This window comes from Aythya ferina (genome assembly GCF_964211825.1).
Source record: "Aythya ferina genome assembly, chromosome: 3".
NCBI lineage: Eukaryota > Metazoa > Chordata > Aves > Anseriformes > Anatidae > Aythya > Aythya ferina.
Window position 1 is genome coordinate 61,073,810 of NC_140298.1, and position 24,024 is coordinate 61,097,833.

A 24,024-nucleotide genomic window follows, 5' to 3' on the forward strand; every position below is an offset into this window, starting at 1 on the left:
CTTTAGAAACATCCCTGGACAACTGACTACTAGTGGATCTCAGAAATGGTGTCTCTTAACCTAGTTTCTTTGTCCTCTCAAAATTTGTATTAAATTTCTGTTTTATACCTGTCAGGTGTGCTACAAAAAAGCATCCCAAAATGCTTATTTTGACAGCTTGTTTAGGCACAAATTTACCTTGAAGGCATTTCCAGGGCACTTTCAGTCCTTCCTTATCTATTTGGCAGATATGTTGAAACAGTTGCCTACCTCTACTGTTAACCTTCTTGTGCCAACACTTGTCCCCAGGTGCATTACCCTTTGCACTGAATTCACAAGTAGGTGTGGATGTAGCCAGCAACTTTGGAAAGAATCGAAGCACCTCTGATCATGTAGAGACCTCCAGAGAGTCATCTGTAGGCTCTTTTGCCAAATCAATGTCATCCAGGCAAATATATATGCTTCCTATGGCACCAAAAAAACTTGCATTTTCCTGATATCTCATTCCAAACATAGCCTTGCTGAGGAGAAAGCCCTTTCTCCTGGTTCTGATAGGGCTCAAATGTGGGCTCTGTTGTCCAGAGCACCTCTTTTCTCTAGTTACTATAAAGTGTTTCTCTTGTTCAAATTGCTTCTGTGTCTACACCCAAGGAAAGGGTCTGGGTTTGGTAGGAGCTCTTGCTGGTGACCTTCAGTTGGATCAGCCCTGTTCTACTCCCTAGGTGCCTCAGAGCAGTGAGTCTTTCCAGGATGCCAAGAGAGAGTGCAAATCTAAATCTGTTCTGCTTTTCCACCCCCCTTTACAGATTTCTAACCTTTGTGGGACTTTGAATTGCCCCAGTATTGGTAAAGTGGGATCTTTCTCATTTTCCCCTAGTCCTGTGGTGCCTGGTCACTCTTTGCAGACAAGCAGGAGGGCCACTTACCGCCATGTGCACTGGACCTGACAGCCCAGCCCTGGGTAAAAGAAGACATGGGCTAACACAGCACTGCATTCCCACACTAGGGCTGCTCTGGATAACCCTGTCTCATGGAGGAGCCAGGGCACATCATCTCCTGAGCTCCCTTCCAGCATGGTACTTCTAATGTGATTTAGCTCCTGGATTTCTAAAGCATCACATAAGTGTCATCTTCATGCTCTTCAAGTATGCTAGCAAAACTCTCACTTTATTGTGAAGAATAATGAAATGTTGTTTAATGTCCCTCCTCCAAGCTCTTAGCAATTAAACTTATTTCATCGTGCTGATTTCAAACAGTCTGGCAAAATTCTTGCAGAGTGGCATGTTGTCTGGAAACTGTTCATGCAACTTCTCTCTCATTCTTTGCAAGATAATCAGGGAAGGCGCACACCGTGCAGGATCCTTGCTCCCCATCCCAGCAGTGCATACCCAAACCAGCACCCACGGGGAGACACCCTGCTTGCTGGGAGGAGGAATGCACTGTGTGCTGTTGTTTCCAGCTGGTGTGGCAACCCACTGGGGCATCGGACTGTGGACGCTAAGAGGAGATGTTAGCCATGGAAGTGCTCATAGGCAGGGGATGAAGAAGTACCAGGAATGATTTCCTATGAGCAAGACAAGGCTGGACTCACCTTCTTCTACCTTGTATGCTCCTTAACAATGAATTTTAAGAAATCATCCAGAGTGACAATCTGACACCTTCTTCTGATTAAAGGACATCAAATCCAGTTACTGTAAGCTCTGGCTTGGCTGTTTTTGTGATTTCCCTCAATTCCCAGCAGAAATTAAGCACGGGAGCTGGGATTCAGACGTCTGAGATTAATGGAATTGCTCAGGTATCGAAGCAGTGACAAAATGGAAAGTTCTTCCTTGCAGAAAAAGTAATTAGTCCCTTTCAGATCTTCAATTTGACACTAGCTCAGCATCACTTATTCTCCAGTGGGAATATTACATCTTAACAAGGTTCATTGTAATATCATCCTTTTTCAGTAGTAATCGGAAGAGAGAAGGCCTCTTAAAACTGTTGTCTTGCTGCATTGAGATTTTTAACATTTCAGCCTCCCACTTATCAGCTGATATTGCTCGCATTGACTTCAGCACATGAACAATCCCAGTACTCTCAAGTGTCTAGAAATCAGCTCTTCCTTCTTCACCACCCCCCCACCCAACCTCCACCCCCCGTATTTTTGGCAGGAGTCTGCAGAGAAAAGCAGCAATGTTTCCAAATTAAAAGGTAGTGTTACAACTGAAGTTAAAATCCTCAGGGTGGGGAAAACATGTCAAAATAATCTGTGAGGCTGGGTTTTGGGGGAGAAAGGATAGCTCCATGGTGTGGATTTCACCTTAATAAGAAATCGTGTCAGCCCTGGGTCTCTCTTCCTTTACGTCAAGGCAATTCTTCCAAAAGTAGAGTGTGCCATCCATTCATGTGTAAAACAGGCAAATGCAAAAGTGCTCAGGTGAAAAATATGCTGTATTTTTAAGAGCTGAGCTGCTGTCCTGGCACACACTTCTTTGAGAGTTTAATAAAGCCTGGAACAGCCTATGCTATTTGGTTTTCTCAGGCCAAGGAGATCCTTTCTCCGTGCCACCATTCATAGTACAACCCCACAGCCCTGGGTTGCCCTGGGTTGCCATGTGCAAGTCCTACCTGTGTTTAATTGCTCGTTCTTCCATTTCCCCATCTATCATGCAAAGTCCTGTCTCCAATTTAGCATCATGTGTTTGAGGCTGTTGAAACACAGTTGAGAAGACTTAGATGTACATCTGGGTGGCTGCATCTCCTAGATAGGTTTGATAATCAGCCTCTATGCACAGCTCCAAGTTATTTTGAATAGAGGACTGCTGAAAATAAACAGAAAAAGAATTAAATAAATTGTAAGTGACCTCCTTTCCTGCGCCGCCAGATTGGGACACTCTGTGGGTAAACATCTCTGAATAAAGCTGTTCTAAATTAAATAAATCGCTGGCTGTGGTGGGTATAATATGAGGCTGCAATAAAAGCTATTTAAAATCCCATCAAGATGTTGAAGCCCTCATCCAGAATGCAATGGGACAAGCACGTGCTGTTGCCAGCAGACCTGAATGCAGCAGCTGTCTTGAACCAGCAGCCCCTGGTGTGACAATCAGCTTCAGAGCAGGGGATGTTCAGAAGGGTTAAGGCATTGGGCATCTCTGAGGGACTCACAAGAACTGTTGAGCTCAGCAGGGGAGCTGTGCAAGCTGTGCAAAAGCAGAGGGCTCCCGCAGAGACATTTGCTGCTGGCTGCCAGCACCCAGCCAGCCCAGTTGTCACAGGGCCTTAGCTGGAAATGAAAAGGCATTTTTGAAGTCAGTTGTGCTGAGTACTTTAACTTGATTATTTGAAGCATTTGTAATAATAGCATTGCAAACCTCATCTTCATTTATGTGGTTCTCTTTGCAAATTGTTAACAATTACAGGTCACCATTGAGATGGAAGCATCTTAGCATTTGTTGCAAAAGCTTTTTAACAGTAATTCAAGTCTTATTTACTCTGTCACCAGATCATTTCATGTGCTAATGCACTGGGAATGTCAAACTGTGCTGATGATAGTGGAGTTTTCCTTCTGCTCTATTTTATTCCTGTGCAAATACAATTAAAGCAAGAAGTGTCTTAGAGGGGCCTGAGTTAGCTCCCCTTTTGCTCCTAAGGCAAGCGCACCCAGAACTGTAAGGTCTCAGGGAAAGAGACAGGTCTTGTACCTGCTAGGGCAACACCTTGCAGGCTTGGCTCATGGCCTTAGCACCCATGCTGGCTGTTGGCAGATGGTTGTGGAGGGTGATTCACAGAGAACTTAAATAGGACAAGCCTAGGGCATAACTATATCTTCAGAGTAAATTTTGCAGTGTGCTAATGTCTCCCTGCAGAGTCACAAGGAACTAGAAGTATCTGATGGGGCTCTGATCAGACCTGAGGCACCCAAAGGATAATTTCACCCATCCCCTGAAGTCTGTGGTATGTCAGAGACCAAGCACTCCACTAAAGGGTGACTTGATCCTAGACCACCTAACAAGCAGTCATCAGTTATTATCACCATACAGAGGGAGCAATTTAGGCAGTGACCCATGCATGCTGACCACCCCTGCAAACCAGACTGGTCTTGATTAAGCACCTGAGAGTGGTTTCAGATGCCTAATACAGGATCTGTTCAGATAACGAGCCTACAGTGACATGGCCAAACCACTCCATCACTACATCAGTGTCAGGCACAGGCATATAATTTGACCCTGCGTGATCCATCAGCGTTCATCTATCTCAACTAACAATGACCTTGTACATGAATATATGAAAGTTTAATGCTCTCCCGTTTTCTAGTCCCTCAGTTTCCATAAAATAAATGTGTTCAGTAGAAGGCTGGGAATATATAAGTGAAAGGAATCAGCTCTCTGCCCTTTTAGACTGACAAAAAATCATAGTAGACTACAACTAAAAAGTAATAATAACTTGTGAGTCACAAAAGACCTTTGGGTGAACACAATTAGAAAAAGAGAATTAGTGGTATATTGTCTGTGTATGTCTGAACTGCAGGCAGACACTGAAGTGGCAATAACTTGAAGCAAGAGAGTTTGCTGTTGTTGCTCAGTTTTTTTCAGACTGCTTCAACATCCCATGCAAAAATAATTTCAACAGCTTCCAGTTGTGAGGAAATATGTAGCCAAAATTTGTTGCTATAAACATATATTCAAGAGGAGGACAGAGTAATGCTCTGTGCTAATCACTGTCAGCATACTGTTGAACTGTCAGTGTCACCAGATGGTGTACATGATGTCTAAAAAAAAACAACTATTTTTCTGTTGTTTTTTGCATGGTGTTTTTTACACTAGTTTCACCATTATAGCAGAATATCAGATACAGTTGTCTCATACCAGTTTCAGTGGAGATCTGGACTGGAATAAACAGCTGACATAATAATGCTGCACGAGGGTGCACCATGAAGATATGACAAGCCATAGTACAATCAGTAGTATAGCAGCATCATTAACCTTTTTTTTTTTCTTTTTTTTTCTTTTTTTTTTTCTTTTTTTTTCTTTTTGTAGCTGCACTAAATTTTCCACAGACAAGAGCATTAGTAATTTTAACTTTGATTGAGAACTGCTATTATCCACTCACAGCATGTGGGAGCAAACAGGCACTTGGATAAATCACAAAAAAGAAAACCACTTAGCAAGCTGCTTTCCTCAATAACACCTTTTTCTGAAGGTACAAGGCTGAGTGCTGTAGGGAGAGTGTGTGTGAAGAGAAAAGCAAGGCTGCAACAGCGCACTGAAACGCGCTCAAGGTCAGCCCCCTCATGGAAGACCAAGAGGTCACATTTTGCTTGGAAGGTATTCTGAAATGTTTAAAAAATTTAAGTAATTAAATAATTCAGCAAGTGAAAGCCATCAGGATTCTAATGCAGTGTTAATGGGGTCTTTCAGGAATTGCAAAGATCAGCTTCAAGAACGACAGGACTGGAGCCATTAGCAAGCTCATCCAGCAGTAGTCATCCATCAGAGGTGAGTGTCTCCATATCCTGATGCAGAGGAGCGTGAGGAGCAGCACCACATTCCTGCCTGCAGAAGCTCCAAGAGGCTTGGGACACGTGCAGATAATCTCCTGAATTCCCTCATTTTCCTGCTGCAGACTGTCAGCCCAGGGGTGTGTTTGCCACCGCTCAGCAATGGATGAAGCTGGCAGTGACTCCACCACGCTGAGTAGATGCAACACTCAGTGGGAGATCATCTTCTCCTCAACCAGTGCTAGGTGAGAAGCAGTTTGACCTGGTTTGTAATTTGGAATATCTCTCACTTGGTCATTGATATGAAGAGTTGATGGACAGTCTCCAGGGAACTGCAACACCAATTTGGATTTGGTATTTCCTACTGAGAGCACAGGCAGTGCCAACACAGCAGAAGAGAACAAGGAGTAAGGGCTCCAGCTGCTCCTCCACTGCTTGTCAGCTTCTGCAGGCCTCACCTCCGTGAGGTAGCCTGGTGGTACCGGGCAGTGTTCGAACTGGTCAAAATGTGGTGAGAAACAGACAATTTCATTCTCCTCTCTCAAAGCTGGGATAGCCTCCAGATTAAATTCCACCTCCTGGTAACTCCTACTGGATGTATCTTCTACCAAAGGCCTGTGGAAAGGACCTGAACCAGAGGAGGTTTGGCCTTTCGCATCTGTGGTGCAGAATCCAGCGGTACATTATTCTGATTAGAAGGTCTAATACAGCGAATAGAGCATATAAAACTGTCTACTGAGTTTCATCATACATAATTCGCTGCAGCAACCTACAGCCATCCAAGCTGCTTCAGCCTCCCTCTCACAACCCACTGGTGCCCTGAGAGATGCTGTCCCAGCAGAGGGGTCCCTGCGTCACCAGCACCTCAGCACTGACAGAGCGGTGTGATGCCTTCAGAGCATTCAGCAGGTCCCTCACCTTTTACTGGGCGTCTGAAACTGCCGTGGGGAGAGGCAGGAGGCACCCCGGGGCCTGGCTGTCCCCACAGAGAGCGGGTGACCACCTCTGGGGCAAGAACTTCGGGAGCACCCAGGCTGTGCAGCAGGTTGGTGCATCTCAGTGGGCTTTCTCCAGACACAACCTCCTGTCCTGTTTTGTGGTTTGGGAAGGATGTGATTCACTACCACGCTGTGCCATCTGTGCCCCATGGTGGTGCTTAGTGCTACGGCAGGGATTCACTGGTCCCCCCAGGATGGTGAGAGGTGGCAAGAGTGTCCCAAGCTCTAGAACAAGAAAAACATTTTTGCTGCAGTAAGATTCAATTTTAGCTGCTGTGAGAGTATGTTGGCTCACTCGCAGGCTTGGTTATTGGCTGCCAGTACAGGACATGGTGCGATCTTGATTGCTGCTGTACAGTTAGGGATGGCCTGGAAAATGTAAACTGATATATTAGAGAGCTTAAGTTAGATTTTATCTAAATATACTTAAGAAGCCCAGGGTCAAGAGGGGAACAAATGAAAACTTCAATCTTCTTTTCAGAGTCTGATCTTTAGCTGACTGTCCATGATCATTACACCAGCTGGGGGATACTATGTATTGGTAGTGAGTTTATGGAGCTACTACACCCTGAGAACTAGATACTCTTGCAAATTAACTTTTCTCATTCATAGTAGCAGCCAGAATAATGCACTCCTGTGCATTATCTGCATTATCTGGCAGATAATGCAGAGTGAGAATGAATGAAAGTGGCATGTTTAAGGGTATCTGGAAATTTAGTTAATCTGTACTCAGAAGCGATGGAGGAAAGATGTTTTATGTTCCATAATGGTAGACATACATTTGTTTGTGTGCCACTGATCTTCAGCACCAAAGATGACAAAAGTGGTGGCACTAGAATAAAAGGTTTTCCTTGTAAGTCAGATTTTCATAGAGCTCTTTCTTGTAAGGTCACAACACGGCAGTACGCACAAGCAGCATTTTTAGGTTGTATTTCATAAATGCAGTCTACTTTTACACAGAGCAAAGAAATGGATATGTGAAGTTTGTGGTGAAAAAATAAAAATAAAAATAAAGAAGGAAAAAAAAATAAAACAAAAGGAAAAGAAAAGCAATGCTAAAATGGTGCTAAAAGATTACTCCTTTTGGATGCTTCCATTATAAATCTTTCACTGTGTACATCAGTGCTGGGATTTGGGGCTAGAGGTGACTGTTGTGGCACGTTGACAGCAGGTGTGTAGGATGAAAAATGTTCCATTTTTGCTTTTGCCACTCATTGACTCCTTAGCACTTCTGCACTGTGCTGTCCAAAGCAATGGTGCCATTAAGGGGCAAGAGTCAACACCTGATTATGAGGATTATTGCTGTGGACTGGGTCTGACCTCCTGTCAGTCAGCCCTCACCCTCTGCAGCTACTCATAAGTCCCCCGTGGGCTGAGAATTCCTATGTTTCAGCCTCTGTGTGATTTTTTGCAAGTCTGAGCAAGAACATCAGCTCCTGCTGTTCTGGTAGTAGGGAAGAAGTTTAATTTCTCCCACATGGTGCAAGCACTTGCACAGCTCAGAACTGAAGGAAGGCAGGAAGGATAAATTGCCCTACAGAGAGGTCTCTGTCTTATCTATTGAAGGAGCTTTGGTGGCAAGCTGAGACTAGAAGATTAAACCAGAGTTTGCTAAACTCTGGTTTATAATGACTCTGGTAATGGTGGGAACTACTCTATGTGCCCATCAATAAAGTTTGCTCCATCTTGAGCCCAGTGACTTGACACCAGAAGATGATCTCCACTTCCTCCAGAATCTGTGTGTACAACTTAGTGGTGGTTTGGACATCCTAGGAAATGATATTAGATTGCTGGACCCTGCCAGACTTATCTATTACTCTAGCCTGCAGATGTAGAGGCCCAGACAGACGGGCTACTTGTTCTTGACCAGTAACCAGAAAACGTTCCAAGCTAGACCAAGTCCTCTCCTTATCTGAAGAGTCCAAATGCAAAGCATCCACCAGACCACCACAGGTGAACAGGTAGGAGGGAAAATCATCTCATAGCTACCTAACCTTATATTTTCTGCAAAGGTTTCTGTCACTGCCCTTCAGATTATTAATTTAGGAAATAATCTCACTCATGCATTCTGGGGATCTGGTTCTTCTATACCTGTAATTAAACTGCCATCAAAGTGGATTTCTGTTTGGGAACAGGTATTTCTGTTTATTTTCTAAACCATTCCTTTGGATCTATTCTGTTTCATGATTACTGAGTTCTGAATTCCTCATGATGATTACTATCACGTTAGCCTAGAAATAAAGTTGTATAACAGTGACACAGAACCACAGCAGCCCCTTCTCCTACCCCAAGCTCTGCTCTTTTACATTGTTAGTGTCCTACGGTCTCCACTAAATGGAAAAGGAATATTTACCTAACACAACTTTTGACAGAGAAAAATTTACTTGCTCTGGTAGGTTTTCAGGACAGTCCCTCAGAAACTAACTCTCCTTCCAGCTGATGTTCCTCAGGTCTGTATGAGCTCACTTTAGAGACAGAGGAGCGTTGCCTGGTGAGCAATGTCCACACTTAAGAGAACAGGAGGGGTGTCAAACCTAACAGCCTGTCTGCAAAGGATTGGCATTGTACAGCTGGATGCTGCCCATCATCTCTTACTGCAAGTAACACGGGGCTGGGTTTCAGGTGCAAAGCTGACATGATCCAGAAAGGGAGCCAGCAAGTCTTACCATGTGGGATGAGGAAGCCTCAAACACCAAGAAAGTGTTGTTCATCTCTTGCTGGGGGCTACAAAAGTCGCACAGTGCTGGCTCCTTTGCTTTTATCACTTCAGAGGCAGGTGAGTCAGTATAGTGGTGGCATTTGTCAAAACTCCTCAAACTTTCAGCAAGAATGTAAGGAATAGCATACTGTTTTATACAGTCTCATTGGATTTGTGTATGCACATGCAGATACGCATTTTCAGCCCATGTATGACTTAGAGAATATATGCTGTTTGAATTTTATAGAACTGATGAATTTTAAAACACTTTGCTTTGTTAGAGTCACCTCTGATCCCACAGTGAGTTCTACCCAAGCAAGCATCTGCAGTTTGCTGAAGCAGACGTCTGGTAAAGTGAATGAGGCATACGCTTTTCATCTTCTACCCCCTCATCATCTCCTTCATTTTCTGAGGCGGCGTAAATCAAGGCTTTGCTTATGGTGATGATTAAAGCACTCTGGTTTATTCCAGAATTTAATATTGTTCTTAATGAGAAAAACATATTTGAAATGCACACAGTAGGTATGAAATCTATCTTGCCTTTAAAATCAGTCTTCTGCCACTGAGACATGCACCAGGGTGGAGCAGTAGAGGAGATTATGGTTGATTTTATTTTTTTTTGGTCATTGTTTTTTTTTGTATGTGTCTATGTGTTTGTGACATTTCCTTTGTTAGCATAATTTTAAGAATTCTTATTTATTATGACTATTAGCTGCTGCAGCAAAACCTAACCAAGGGCTGGACAAATATCCACATTAGGAGTCTAATAGAGGGATGTGATGTACCAGTAGTCGTAGGATGTTTTGAGTGTGACCCACAGCCTTCTGTACTCATTATAACCAATCTACTACAAACAGGGAAAATGGAAATATGGTATATATGGTACATAGCTGAAAAATGCATGTTTTCACATAGAGACATCATAGAGAATGACAGCCAAACACTGTCCTCCTCTCTGTCTTTCTGTCTCTCCAACACACACGCAAACACCTGCTGTCAAAATATATGTTATTTCCAGCAGAGTTTGGTTCATCACATTTTGTTACACCTGTTAAAAGACAGCTCAATCTTTGTAGTGGATGAACTTTCATAATTACTCTGTATTTATGTTGTATTTGTGGGTTAATTATATAGCGCTTATGGGTTTTGACAGCTAATTACCACTAATTCATATAATGACATGTCTAATATTGAATTAGTTTCATAATGCTATATTTTACTTATCCTGTATCTACATGGTAATTGATCCAGACATGTAGTTACAGTGCCAGTTATGTGAGGTTAGACAAAGTTAAAAGTTTCCAAGAACAAAGATATGGATTATCCCAGGCAATGGACAAAATTAAGCACATTAGTTTGGTTGTAGGTAATGAAGGGTCTTCATATCAAAGCTACAGCTAGAACTAGTTACTGCTAGGACTCCAAAGAACATAACTGCAGTATTACAATAGTCACTGTATCACACTGGTAACCAAAAAATTCTCCATATGTGCTGTCAACTCAGTGAGTTCTGACATTGATCTCTTGGTTAGCACCACCAACAAAGTTTGGAAACAAAAGCAGCAATTCTCTTTTTCATGTGATTTTTCTGGTGCTATTGACTGGGTTTGGTTTGTGACTTCAGTTCTTAGCTAGGTATATTGCTAGGGACAGTGCTATAAACACTCCCCCACTCTGTCTAACTCCACTCAGCAAATACGCAGACTTCACCATGATGCTCCAGCACAGGAAACCTGGCCCCGCTGACCTGCACTTGGCAAATACGATGAAAAACTGCCTTCTCCGAAGGTTTCAGGGCCATCGCCAGCAATTTTGCTGTGGCAGAGCCATACTAAGCAGGAGCCTGTCCTTGACCTGCTGGGTGTTTTACACCACGTGGGCTGTCAGTAATTCATTTCTCTTGCACTTGCAGCGAGCGTGCTGGCCAGATGGAAATCCCACGCTGGCAGCCCCCAGCAGCAGTCTCGTGCCACTAGCACAAAACTCTCACCGTCACGAGACATTATTCAGTGTTAGGAAGGACTCACAGTTGCCTTCTGCTATGATAAAACTATTTGTTCTGTCACAAAATTTTCCTTCCAAACCAAGTCTGGAGCCATTGTATGAGTCATTTGCTTTTTTTTTTTTTTTTTTTTTTTTATCAGCTAGAAATTGGACATATATTCACTAAGGCTTAATCTGAAATCTGTTGCTCACAACAGAAACATTTCCATTGATTTCAAAGAGCCTTGGATCAATCTTCCATGTCTTTAATACACCATTAAGTTTTAGTCTGCCAGATTTCTTCATTTGGGCCATTATGAACTGCAGAACAGCTGTGTACAGAACCAAGTCACGTGGATCAAATAAACCCCATTGACATCGGTCTCCTGACAGGGAATAGCAGCAAGAAGCAAATAATGACTTGAAAAACAATGCATGTACAGTGACATTTAGCTTGAATAGTGATTGTCTCCATATAAATACAAATAGCACCATTTCCCCAGAGCTGAATAAATGATATTCATCAGCAAATATTTGTGTGTCTCTGACATATCTCTAAGCAGCAAGATGAGAAATTGAGATGGAAAATGCATTTGCAGGTGAGAATTCAGTGTAGATTTTTAGTTGTTTTTTTTTTTTCTCACAGTTTTTCTCAATGCATTTGGGAGACCTTGACAAGCAGATACTTCTTTTCCTAGATATTGGTTGAAATGTGAAGTAACAAAATAATAACAGACCATGGCATGATAGGCTCCTGCCAAAAGTTTCCTGATTCCACTGCTCATGCTGTGTTATATTGCAAGCTGCAAGCCTGGAAACACTCCTCAGATAGAAAACCTAAACATTCAAGTAATTTGGAGGCTTCATTCCTGTTTTCAGAAAGGATTTATGCACCCATCAGCCAGTGTTTCACAATCTCTATATGAGAGTTAGGGTCTTTATGGACCAGGGTTTCTTCTCAGTTGGAGTTAAGTGACTAAGGCATCTTTAATAATGTAACTCCTCTATAATGGGCTTGTTCCTCTGTAAAAGAAAGTTCTGTATGAGACAAAGCATTGCTGACAGGTCAAGGGATGTGGTCCTTTCACTCTACTCAGCACTGGTGAGGCCACACGTGGAGTACTGGGTCCAGTTCTGGGCCCCTCGGTACAAGAGAGACCTGGACAGACTGGAAAGAGTCTCCACCAGAAGGCCACCAAGATGATGAAGGAGAGCCATTTACCATGAGGAGAAGCTGAGAAAGATGGGACTGCTCAGCCTGGAGAAGAGGAGGCTTCAGGAGATCTTATCAATGTCTATAAATACCTGAGGGAGGACGCAAAGAGGATGGAGCCAGGCTCTTTTTTCAGTGTTGCCCAGCACCAGGACGAGAGGCAATGGGCACAAACTGGAGCACAGGAAGTTCCCTCTGAACATCAGGAAACATTCCTTGACTGTGAGGGTGACAAAGTGCTGGCACAGGTTGCTCAGAGAGGTTGTGGAGTCTCCATCCTTGGAGACCTTCAAAAGCCACCTGGACATGGTCCTGGGCAGCCTGCTCTGTGTGGCCCTGCTTGGACAGGGGCTGGAGCAAGTGGCCTGCAGAGGTCCCTGCCAACCTCAGCCATTCTGGGAGTCTGTGTTTTTGTGAATGACCGCACAGACTCAGACCCTTTAGGCAGGAGAAAGACTGAAGTCCAGCTGATGGCAAAAAAAGTTTTGGTTCCTGAAGCTTTATGAATGAACTTCCATTCTCTGGAAAAAAAAAAAAAAAAAAAAGTAAGTCGTTAATCAAAAGGTTTTACATACTGGATTTTCTTTTTGTAAGTCCATTTGAAAGGGAAAAAAAGATTTCTTGCTTAGCTGTTAAGCTAAGCTGTTAGTGACCAAAGGGACACTGAAATATTTTGACCCTGGGTCTATTTTTTGAAGTGGTTTTGTTTGTTTTTCCAGAAGATAATAAAGTGAACTCCTCTCTTCCTAAGTCCTCCAGCTCCTTGATGCATCATACTCTGTTTCCTCAAAACACCAAGACACTATTTAGCCTCTTCCCAGCTAGGAAATGGGGATGTCTTCCCATGGCCTTCCAGTTTCATGACAGCATAGCCCCCACAATTAGAATCCCTGGCTATAGTTTTTGAAGTGATTCGCTTAGGGTTTTGAATGTGATTGCATTTCCTTTCTCTTTGGAAAAACGTTTCTGGGACTCATTGTGGATGGAGCTGCATCTTAGCTGCTGCCTCCCTAAGGAAGGTTGTAGGTGCTAGAAGTGGCATGGTCCTCTTCCTTCCCTTCTACAAATTACACTTAGCTGGCAATATCTAACGTGGCATCTCATTATCTGAGCTGTCCTCCCACCTGTATTTTATCTGATTGTGGATCTTAGTCATGCAGTCAATGAATAAACAGTCTGAATGGAAGCTGGAGCAGTAGGAGGAAGGGTAGTAGAGGGCCCCACAGATCCGCCAATGCTCAGCATGGGCGCTCTTTCCTTCTGCACGTGTGTGTGCTTCTAAGCCATTCAGTAAAACCACTCAGAGATCAGTGCCATGGTCAGTCTTATAAAACAACAAAATTGAAAAAAAATTTAAACAGCGTTTAAAAAATTAGTTAAAAAACACAGGAGAAGGAATGTTGGCAACCCAGCATCTTTTACAGATGTGTGCACAGAGGTAAAACAGAAAATTCAGAGAAAAGGGCTTCTTTAGTGATGAAAAGCATTTAGCAATGTAGAGTTGAGTAAGATGATCTGCACCACAGGCTTTCTAAAAATAAGTAAATAAATAAATAAGTCAGAGAACAACCTGTCTGTGTGAGAGTAACAGCTAGGCGTGAACATTGCAAGAGTCAGCAACCTGCGCAGACCATATTTTTCTTTCCCAGACAAGAGGTTAAGTGTGCAGGTTACATGTCTCCTGGCTATAGCTATCTACTAAATTAGGAAGTCAGCAAGGATCAAGAGCTCCCTCTCTGTACTGAGGCGAGATCTGCTGATAAGCACAGCTCTGAAGGTTGTTGCCTCAGCGCAACCAAAACAAGCTGGTGCTTCTGCTAACAGATGCCCTATGTGCCAGGGAAGGGCTTGTCAGCTCTTTCATCAGGTTAGCTCACACGACAAGGCTGTTTCTCATCATTTACACCAATTTTTACTTCCTCAGTCCACTCATCATGCTGAATAGCAGCTCCAAATATCCATAACTCATCTCTGAAGAAAGAAGAGAGACATAAGGAGGTCTCTGCCACAACATAATATGAAAGGCAGCACTTGCATGTTTTGGCAACATACAGTTATACGACTGATTATTACAAATTCTGTCCAAAAAAAAAGTTTGCAGGATCCAGCTACCCATGTTTCCTGGCTCCAGCACATGGGGAGATACAGCCTGTGGTGTTCATGGGATTAAACTCAGGATTTAAGTTAGTGCAGGAAAAGGGGAACGTGAAGTCAGCTGCAATGAATGAGCTGAAACTTAAATGAGTATTTTGTGTACTATAAAACAAAAGAGACTTTTTTAATGTACAGTGTTAAGAGTCTAAAGTGTTATGACAAGTGGTGATGAGTTTTAAAGTCAGTTTTTTAATTTGATAGTCTCTATAAAGCAAATTATTACAAATGAGGCATCTCCTTGAGTTGTAAATGAGAAATCGGGGTATTTTACCTGAACAGAGGATTTTACATATATTTAACTAAAGACGGGATGAAATCCACATTGAGTCCTAGTTTGTATCAGATTGCAGCTCAGCACTGTCTTATGAGCTTGCACTGCCTAAGACTGAGTAATTTTTGTATTAAAAGTAGATAAAAATGAGTAGTCATCTGTGAATGACAATTATACTGCTGCTTGTGGGAGGAAGCATGGTTTGAAGATCGTCACCAGTTGTTGTTTCTCATTTGAATGTGCCAAGATCTACACCAGAAAACCTTAGCTCTGAAGTGTGATCCTGAAAGGATTTCTTTAAAATTTGCTTCACAGAGCTCCCTGCTTGGGGTCTTTCATTGACTATGGATTGGATTGATTCAGGCCCCAATTTGCAATGATTAGGCAAAATGGTTCATTTTCAAACGTCACTGTAAAACTTCTCCTGGAGAATCATGAATGAGCTTAAAACTGGTGTACATCGATTTGACTTAAGTAGGTTTGTGACCTGTTGAAAACAAATGAATAAGCCCACTCTAAGGTATTTGACTAACAGTTTCATATAGTCGGTATTTCAGGTTAGAGTGTAATTGTTTTCAAATACAATGATTTTGAGCATTGCCAACATGACACAAGCATTTATGATGTGGATGGGAAGAGTCTGTAGAAAGCTGCATACCTTGCCCCTGGAGAAAGTGCACACACATCCAAAAATGGCCTGTATGAGCACTTGGTTTTTGCCCTTTGACAGGCAAGAGGCCATGGTTGGCACCTCGTCACTCTGAGGAGGTGGTGGGTTGCTGCCAGTGCCACCAGGTCTGGGGAAGCCACTGACACCGTGACACCAGGGTGCTGCGTTCCTCCACCCCCCATGGCCCCAAGCTGGCCCACGGAGGTGGGTTGGACTCGCATGCTCTGGTCTGAGCAACCGGTTGGCTTATTGACTGACTGTGGGCAAGCAATACATACCCCTTTTATACTTGTTACATCTTCTGCCATTTCTTGTCCCTCCTTTTCACCAGCCTTGAACGTCCTTTCCTCCATCCCAGTCTCCTCCCAGATGGACAACCCTGCCTGAATTACCTTCTGCACCTTGGTCCCAGTTTGGCAACATCCATACCTAAATCTGGTATTTCTGATACAGTTTCATAGGCAAGCTCAGCCATATGTTCACTTACTGATGTGGTGACCAAGGTGCTGTGGATCTTGCAAGGTTGTGGACTCCTAAGGGTCCCCACAGCCCTAGCAATCTTCACTACACAGGCATGATGGAGAATAGGCTGCAGGCCATTATCACCTTGATTGTAATGTACTGCACCCTGGCTATTTATGTCAGGGTGAGTATATATATCAGGATTAGTCAGATAGTCAGAGATACAAATAGACAAATAGACAAATAGACAAGCCTCCGCATGTCTTGCTTGGTGCTGAGCCCCTCTGATGAAACTGCATGCTGCTCAGGTCACCACTGCAGAGTGAAAACCTGACTTGAAGGTCAAATTTGTACCTCAATCCATACAAATGTCATAGTAATTTTGTTCTGGGCCTCATTCAGTCTGCGTTGAAGAAGGCTGCATCCGTAAACCTGAGAACTATAATGCAGCTAGGAACTTCCCACAGACAGGCTGAAAATTTCTGATCTAGCACGAAAATAGCCACTTCATTTATTCTCCTATCTATATCAGTTTACTCTGTTGTGAGGCAGTCTCAGCCCACCTTCTGATAGTTTGCCTTCAATACAGTCAGCATCAGAAATCTCATGCTGTGAGTGTGAATATGAGCTGTTGGTGACTGCAGGATTTTATCTTGCTGGCAATCCTTCCAGGGGTTGGTGTGATTCTGACCACCTCCATTTGGTTGGCTCTTGGGTACCACTTTTTGTAATATGATGTTACAATCAGAATCAAGTGGCTATATAAATTGTAGTTAATTAAGACTGCTGCTGTAGCATTACCTCTGCAGCACTGAGGTACTCAGAAACCCAGAGAAACACCAGCATGACAGAAAACAATACAAGGTACTTGGCACCTGTAATCCTCAATTAAAATCAGCTCTATCAGTTGGCTATGAAGGAGTCCAGAAAGTCTTGACTTTACAAGAGTAAAGTACAAGGATGATCTGGAAAGTTGCAAAACCTTGCAACCTAACTTCAATGTGAAATGCTTGAATTTCAGTGCTTTTTGTGTTGAACTTGGAAGAGCCAACCTCTTTGAGATAATAAGGAGGAGTATTGGAAGTTTAACATCTTTCCATAGCTTGAAATATCAACATTATCATAAATGTGCTAAGTAATATTTTCCATAAGCTAACCACCTGTTTCACAAAGCACATCGCAGTTCTTGCTCTTCACAACTATGGAAATGGAAATATTGAAAGTGAAAAGCACTCAGACCCATTCAGAGTGTAACAAAGTCATATTGATCTATTGCTGCCAAAAGCATGAAGTACCGTAACTGCCCAGTGCCTTAATTGCTTAAAGGCAATGTAAAATCATGGTTATAAAGGAACTAACCCCTCTGCACACATATCCACATGCACATGCACACAGGCACATGCAGACATACAATGCTAGTTGTCCTTGTTCTCTGCAAGTGATTTTATTCTATTTCTTAAGAAACAGTGAAAAGTTCAGTGGTCAAGGAGTTGGAGTCATCCCGTCCACTTATCTATTAGAAATTCAGAGTACTGTGCCATGTGGCAAAATATTCTTACTCTATTGAGATGATGGAGATATTTCCTGGCAAGAGCAGACAAGGACACTGCCATCTCACAGCTTAAACCTGTCCTGTTGTTTTTAGGGAACAATTAATCACCCTTTTCTCCCCTTCTCCCTCCCAGACAGCACTCAGTGCCATTACCAATAATGAGCTAATATGCAATGTGATTGATTCTCATTTGGAGGAACTCACGCAGGCTTCTCCCACCAAACCAGTAAAATCAGTCTCTGTGCGAGATGACTGACAGCCTGAAGGGATACAAGTACAAGCCAAAAGCATGGCAGTGCTTTTAGTGAGAGTACTTTAAATAAGATAACTATGTTATTAATGACGCTTCCCAGAAGTGACTTATAAAACCACAGTCGATCACTATAGTGATAGTAATGCTATAAATAGCAACTATGTGGTCCCTGGCACTGGGCAGGGGTTGACAGGTACCTCAAAAGACAGCAGACAATGAATTAAAATACAAGATCTAGAAAATGTGTGACCACAGTCACACCTGCATTTTTAAAGATTAGTGATGAGTATCATTTAAATCCTGTCCTATATTAATAAGCAAGGTCAGTCACTGACATCTACTAAAGTCACTTCCCAGTTTAGAACCCCACCTCTTTTCTGGGCCAAGATATTTTGTATAGGGTGCCTTCTGATTCAAAGGCAAAGAGATGAAAGCTGGACAAGCGAGGACAGTGAGGGATGGGGCAAGCACACTGAAGCTGGCTGAGCTGCTGGAGGTAGAGGCTGAGGCTGCAGCAGAAAGTCAGGGGAGTCTCAAGCTGGTCCAGCACAGGGAGCTTAGGGTTAAGGGACTGCACGTGCTCTGGGAGGCAGGAGTTGTGATTAGATCCTATAGGATGCTTGGATCCTATAGGATGGTTTGGAAAATGGGGAGCAGCAAGGGGCCAAGCAGCAGGAGAAAGAAAATTTCTGTTGCTCCATCCCACTGGGAGTGTGGTGGGAAGGACTAGGTCTAGGCAAGATAGTGCTGGTCTGTCCTGAGGATGGGAGCTCACCAGTGCCTCCAGCTTTGCCACCACCTTGAGCTACCTGTGCAACAGCTCCAAATGCTCTGACTCAGCCAAAAAAGTGTCTGCTGTGTCCTCACCTCGGTGAGAACTGGCTGGTGATGCCAGGACCTGTCTGTACCAGGCCAGAACCTCTCTGATGTGCCTCTACCATGAGTAGGAGAAGTGCCCATACCATAAGAATGCCTCATAATGGGTGAAAGGGATGAGAACAGGGGAAGGCTTAAGCCATAGAGGAAATCTTCAGCCTGACTTCTCCAGATTTTTCAGCATTTAAATATACTTCCCTAATAACATTGGTTTAATACAGTTCTTGTATGTGGTATTTCTATTGTCTGAATCGCTAAAGGCTCATTTCCTATAAAGAATGTGGGAATTAAAACCAAATAGCTCTTCTGTGATGGTCTTTGACATGACACACTGTGTCTGCCTGGTCTGAGGTACCTGCGAGCTTGTCTTCTGCAGGGAGGATGCTTTGTTTATATTTCTACTCTGACTTTAATTATTGCAGTGATTTTCCAAGGGGAAAAAAAAAAATCATACCTGCTGAGCAGTGAGCAGACTTAAACAAACTCCTCCATGCAATCAGCAGCATCCTTTTTTTTTTTTTTTTTCTAATGGAAGCCACAGCACTTGGGCCTGACAAAGTATGATAGGTTTTGTTTAAAGACAAATTCATTAAGAAAAAAAAAATATATATATATATATGTTATTTTTTTCAGAGTATCTTTGTGGTGGTGCAAAGAAGGAGGGCAGAGCTCAGAAAGGTTATGTTGGTATGAAAGGTCATCTAGGGATTTAAAACTCATGTTCTGCTTGCCTACAGTCTGCAGTGATGCAACGAAACAGATCTTCTTTCCTAGGGCTGATCTGCAAAGTACAGCGCTTTTTTCTTTTATTTTTTTTTAAGTTTCTATTTTTGATTGTTCCTCATTCGGCTCATTCAGAAGATGGCACTCCAATTTCTGAATAAGAGTGTATGTACAGACAGAAGCAGCTGACTAACTTTACATTCATAATTTCTCATTCAGACTCTTAATTACTCATTAGCTTGCATATGCAAACTCTCTCTCAGAGCCTAACCCAAGTCCCACTGGTGTCAATGAGAATGGGTTTTACCTATCAAATTTAGCCATTGAAAAATCAGGCATGTATTCTAAGAGCAAGTATGGAAGAGCCACTTGTAGTCAAAATTGAGAAGGATCAATGTTTCCAGGGGGTGATTCATACCATCTGCTTTATAGACTTGTCTGGAGAGGGGACAAATATGTTTCTGGCAGCAGCTATCTCAATCTACTCCTCATCACGGGAGCCTACACAACTAGCCTAGAGGACTCCTTACTTTTGGATCAGTAAAGCCAGGGAAAGGAATCTTTTGGTTTATTTGAATGGTAAACGATGGTCAGGATTTCAGTTTCCTACACCCTTTATGAGGAAATAAATTACAAACAAGAACGCAAGGCCCTGGAGGGTATCTGAAGTTGCATCCCACAGGTTGCTAACTCTGGCCTCAGTCAGCATTTGGGATGCATGGAAAGGACTTACATGTTTTCACAAAATAAACACCTGAAACAAAAGTAAACCTTTTTTTAAATATATATATATTATTTCTATATTGCAGTGGACTTGGATTTGTGGACTTAGTGGACTGCCTGACAGGCAGCAAAATTTGATAGAAATCTCAAAGCAAATGCAAAAGCTTTTTGTCTGTCTCCTTGAAAGACACGCAGTGGGATATGTGAAATGTCAGGAATAATTAGCCAAAACTATATAAGCTCCTAGCAACACTAATGTGCAGTGTAAAACTAAGCGTTCACCATAAAGCTTTAAACATTGTTTGAAACCTGCATGTTAAAGGCAACCTGAGTAATTTTTAAGTACTGTTTCCAAGATATTAATAAAGTCATGGATATGAAAAAGCAGAATAGAAAACTATGAAATTTTGGCATGTCTATTCTGATGTAGGCTGCTCCGTTTCTTTTTTTCAAAGGTGATATATAGAAGTAATTGATCCCTTTCATACAGCAATTTAAGTGAAAAGGCAGATTTCCTGAACTCTTCATTTGCTGGAGCCTATTTAACAAGCAGGCAAAGACTAGCTGCCAGTATCAATAATTAACAGAGATCACAGAAATGTTTGTTGGAAGGGATCTCTGAAGGTCTTCTAGTCTAACCTCCCACTTCAAGTGACATCTTCAAAGTCAAAGGAGAAATAAGCACTTCACACCAGCAGAAAAATCTGGCCCAAAATGAGAAAGAAATGACTGCAGAGTAAAAGGGGAAGAAAAGGAAGGAGAGAAGAAAAGGAGGAAAAATGAGCAAAATTTGTATTTGAGGTGCTAATATTAGAAGTGTGGGATTTTTGCCAAAAAGTGGGATTTACCTAGATTTGCTAAAAGATGTACTTTTGTCTTCTAGGAAAACAATGAACGGGAGAAAACCTGGAAGCTTTTTGCTGCACTGTTGAATAAGGAAATATAAAAACGTTTGTACCTGGAGCATCTCTGTCCCTGTTTCCAATGGGTGACTTCTGAAGCTGGAACTACCCCGCTACCTGCAGCAGCCACTTCTTTCACTGTGCATCCTGCAGGGCGAAAATGAATTTCACAAATTGCACCACTGAAGCCAACGTGGCTGCAAAGCCAAAAACTGTAACTGAAAAGATGCTTGTTACCCTGACCCTGGCCACAATCACAACCTTGACTATGCTGCTGAATTCAGCTGTGATTGCGGCAATCTCCACAACCAAGAAGCTCCACCAGCCAGCAAACTATTTAATATGTTCGCTAGCTGTGACGGATCTCCTTGTTGCTGTCCTTGTCATGCCCCTGAGTATCACTTACATAATGATAGACAAATGGACTTTGGGATACTTCATCTGTGAGATCTGGCTTAGCGTCGACATGACCTGCTGCACATGTTCGATTCTTCACCTGTGTGTCATTGCTCTGGACAGGTACTGGGCAATCACAGATGCCATCGAATATGCCAGGAAAAGAACAGCCAAAAGGGCTGGGCTGATGATCGTCACCGTGTGGACTATCTCCATTTTCATATCCATGCCCCCTTTGTTTTGGAGAAATCACCACAGCGTCAATATTCCCAGCGAGTGCCGCATTCAGCATGATCACGTCATCTACACTATTTACTCCACATTCGGGGCATTTTATATACCTTTGACTTTGATCCTGATTCTGTACTACAGGATCTACCACGCTGCCAAGAGCCTTTACCAGAAGCGGGGGTCAAGCCGCCACCTCAGCAACAGGAGCACCGACAGCCAAAACTCTTTTGCCAGCTGTAAGCTCACACAGACGTTCTGCGTCTCGGACTTCTCCACCTCCGACCCAACCATGGAGTTTGATAAAATCAACGCGTCCGTGAGGATCCCTCCTTTTGAGAATGACCTGGACCTGGCTGGTGACCGGCAGCAGATTTCCACCACACGGGAGCGAAAGGCTGCTCGCATTTTGGGACTGATCTTGGGTGCTTTCATTTTGTCCTGGTTGCCCTTTTTCATCAAGGAGCTGCTGGTGGGCCTCCACGTTTGCACTGTCTCTCCAGAAGTAGCAGATTTCTTGACCTGGCTTGGATATGTCAACTCCCTTATCAACCCTTTGCTGTACACTAGCTTTAATGAAGATTTCAAACTGGCCTTCAGAAAGCTCATCAGGTGTCGAGAACATTCTTAAAAGTACTGGGAGATGATGATGATGACATGACTCCTGGCCTTAAGAATGAGAAAACTAATTTGACTATTGTCACTGCCCTTGACAAAGGGAAAAAGGGATTTTTGTGTTTGCCTCTTTGCTCGACTTCTCTTTAGCCTGTAAATTTGTTTTGCTGTTTTTTTTTAACTCTGGTGTCATTCATGGTAAAGAGTTTGAAATAAATTTATTCTACAAAGAAACAGATTTTTTAGCAATGAAACAAACAAACAAAACATTAGATAGTCATGTTTACGGCATTCTGTGTAATCAATGACTTGAGAAGAAAACAATATTCACATTTCTTTTATACTTTTTTAATTTAAGAAGCAAATGTCTAACTTAACATGCACTGTAGTAATATGAAGACTTATAAACTGAATTCCATATATATGCATTCAAAATTAATAAACACTTCATGGTCATAACATCTAAACAGAAAATATTTATTGTGGCATTTTGAAAAAACTGTAACAGTTTTTTAGAAGGATAGTAGCCACCATTTCCAGCATAGGTTACAACAAAAATAAACCATTTATTCTTCTTACCCCCACAGAAATACACTGCCAAAACAGAAAACAAAGTTCAGTTCGTGTCTCCTAAAAGCAGATCGCATCTCGTAGTCCAAAATAAGTGGCTCTTTTTTTTGTGCAAGTGACCTGATTTATGTTAAAAGTATTGGACAGACTCTGAAGTTTGTTTAACAACTGAGAAAACACAGCTATCAAGTGTTGTGCTTGTACGACCAGCTGCACATCTGACTGGTCACCTTTTAATACCACTATTTATTACCATCTTTCTTCAGGGCTCAAGCTTTGTGCCTCGGTCAGCTGTGGGGTGGCATTGTTCAGTTTTTCCCTGCTTCCTGTGGACCTTGCAGTGCACAACCCCATGGATTGACAAACCTTACCCCACAGACTCAGAGTGTTGTGTGTCTTCTCAGAAGGCCAGTAATGTATGGTGATCAGAAATATCATCTAAAAACAAATTACTTTCTATTTGAACAGCAGCAGCAGAAGAAAAAAAAAAATAGGGAAAAGAACTTTTTAAAATAGAAGTCTATTGTATGCATGTCCCTCTTATCTTCATCTTAAAATTCACAATGGCATTCTTGAAACTTAACCTATGATCAAGTCCTCTAGTAGGATTTCTTGTTTTGGCAGTCCACCAAGGAGTTACTTGCCTTGTCCATACAGAGACAGAGTCCTTCGTATGCTGTCTTCTGTGCCTATGGAAGTTAACATGCCCTGGTTCAAACATTTTGGAAATCAGGCTGGGAAGAGACAAAATCCAAACTAAGAATCTGGTACTGTCCATTAGTAACTCCTAAATACTGCTTAGATATTGATTACTTATCTTGCACCATAATCTTCTCCCCTGTCCATTTTTCTGGACAAATTCTTTTTGAATTAAACCAATATACCATATAGAAAATATCACATATATCAAGCTGACGTGCAATAACAGTGAACTACAACATGGCAGCTCCAAATCCATCAAAACAAATATTAGAGGTAGCAGAAATGTTGTAACAGCACTGGAAGCCAGCCCTGAAAAATGTTTTGAAAATTTACAGCACAACGATCATTTTTCTTATCAAGAGTCAAGGAAGTGTAAGTAACATGAGTAATAAACTCCAGATGGAGCTGAGAAATTACATCCTTATTTCTGAAGGAAAGCGTTCAGTTGGAAAGATGCAGTTTTGCAAGCTGAGTGTAAATCAAATCTGAAGGTGACAAAAGTGTGACCTACTGCTTACCCACATCCCAGTGGGACTCTGCTTCAAGGCCTACAAGTTTCCCATGCCTAGATTTAGGA

The 24,024-nt window shown here is 42.4% G+C and overlaps 1 protein-coding gene across 2 annotated transcripts in view; it reads left to right on the top strand.

The window, feature by feature from the left end:
• HTR1E (5-hydroxytryptamine receptor 1E) overlaps positions 1-22,643 on the top strand; it is a 31,283-nt gene extending 8,640 nt beyond the window's left edge. Inside the window, exons 2-4 of one of the 2 annotated variants that reach the window (XM_084512568.1) lie at positions 5,379-5,456; positions 5,584-6,503; positions 20,918-22,643. In XM_084512568.1, coding sequence (XP_084368694.1) covers positions 21,097-22,191 — 1,095 coding nt within the window. In that variant the 5' untranslated portion in view covers positions 5,379-5,456; positions 5,584-6,503; positions 20,918-21,096 and the 3' untranslated portion in view covers positions 22,192-22,643. Of the gene's footprint in view, positions 1-5,378; positions 6,504-20,917 lie in introns of both variants that reach the window. The other variant, XM_084512567.1, reaches the window with a different exon arrangement.
• Positions 22,644-24,024: the final 1,381 nt, after the last annotated feature.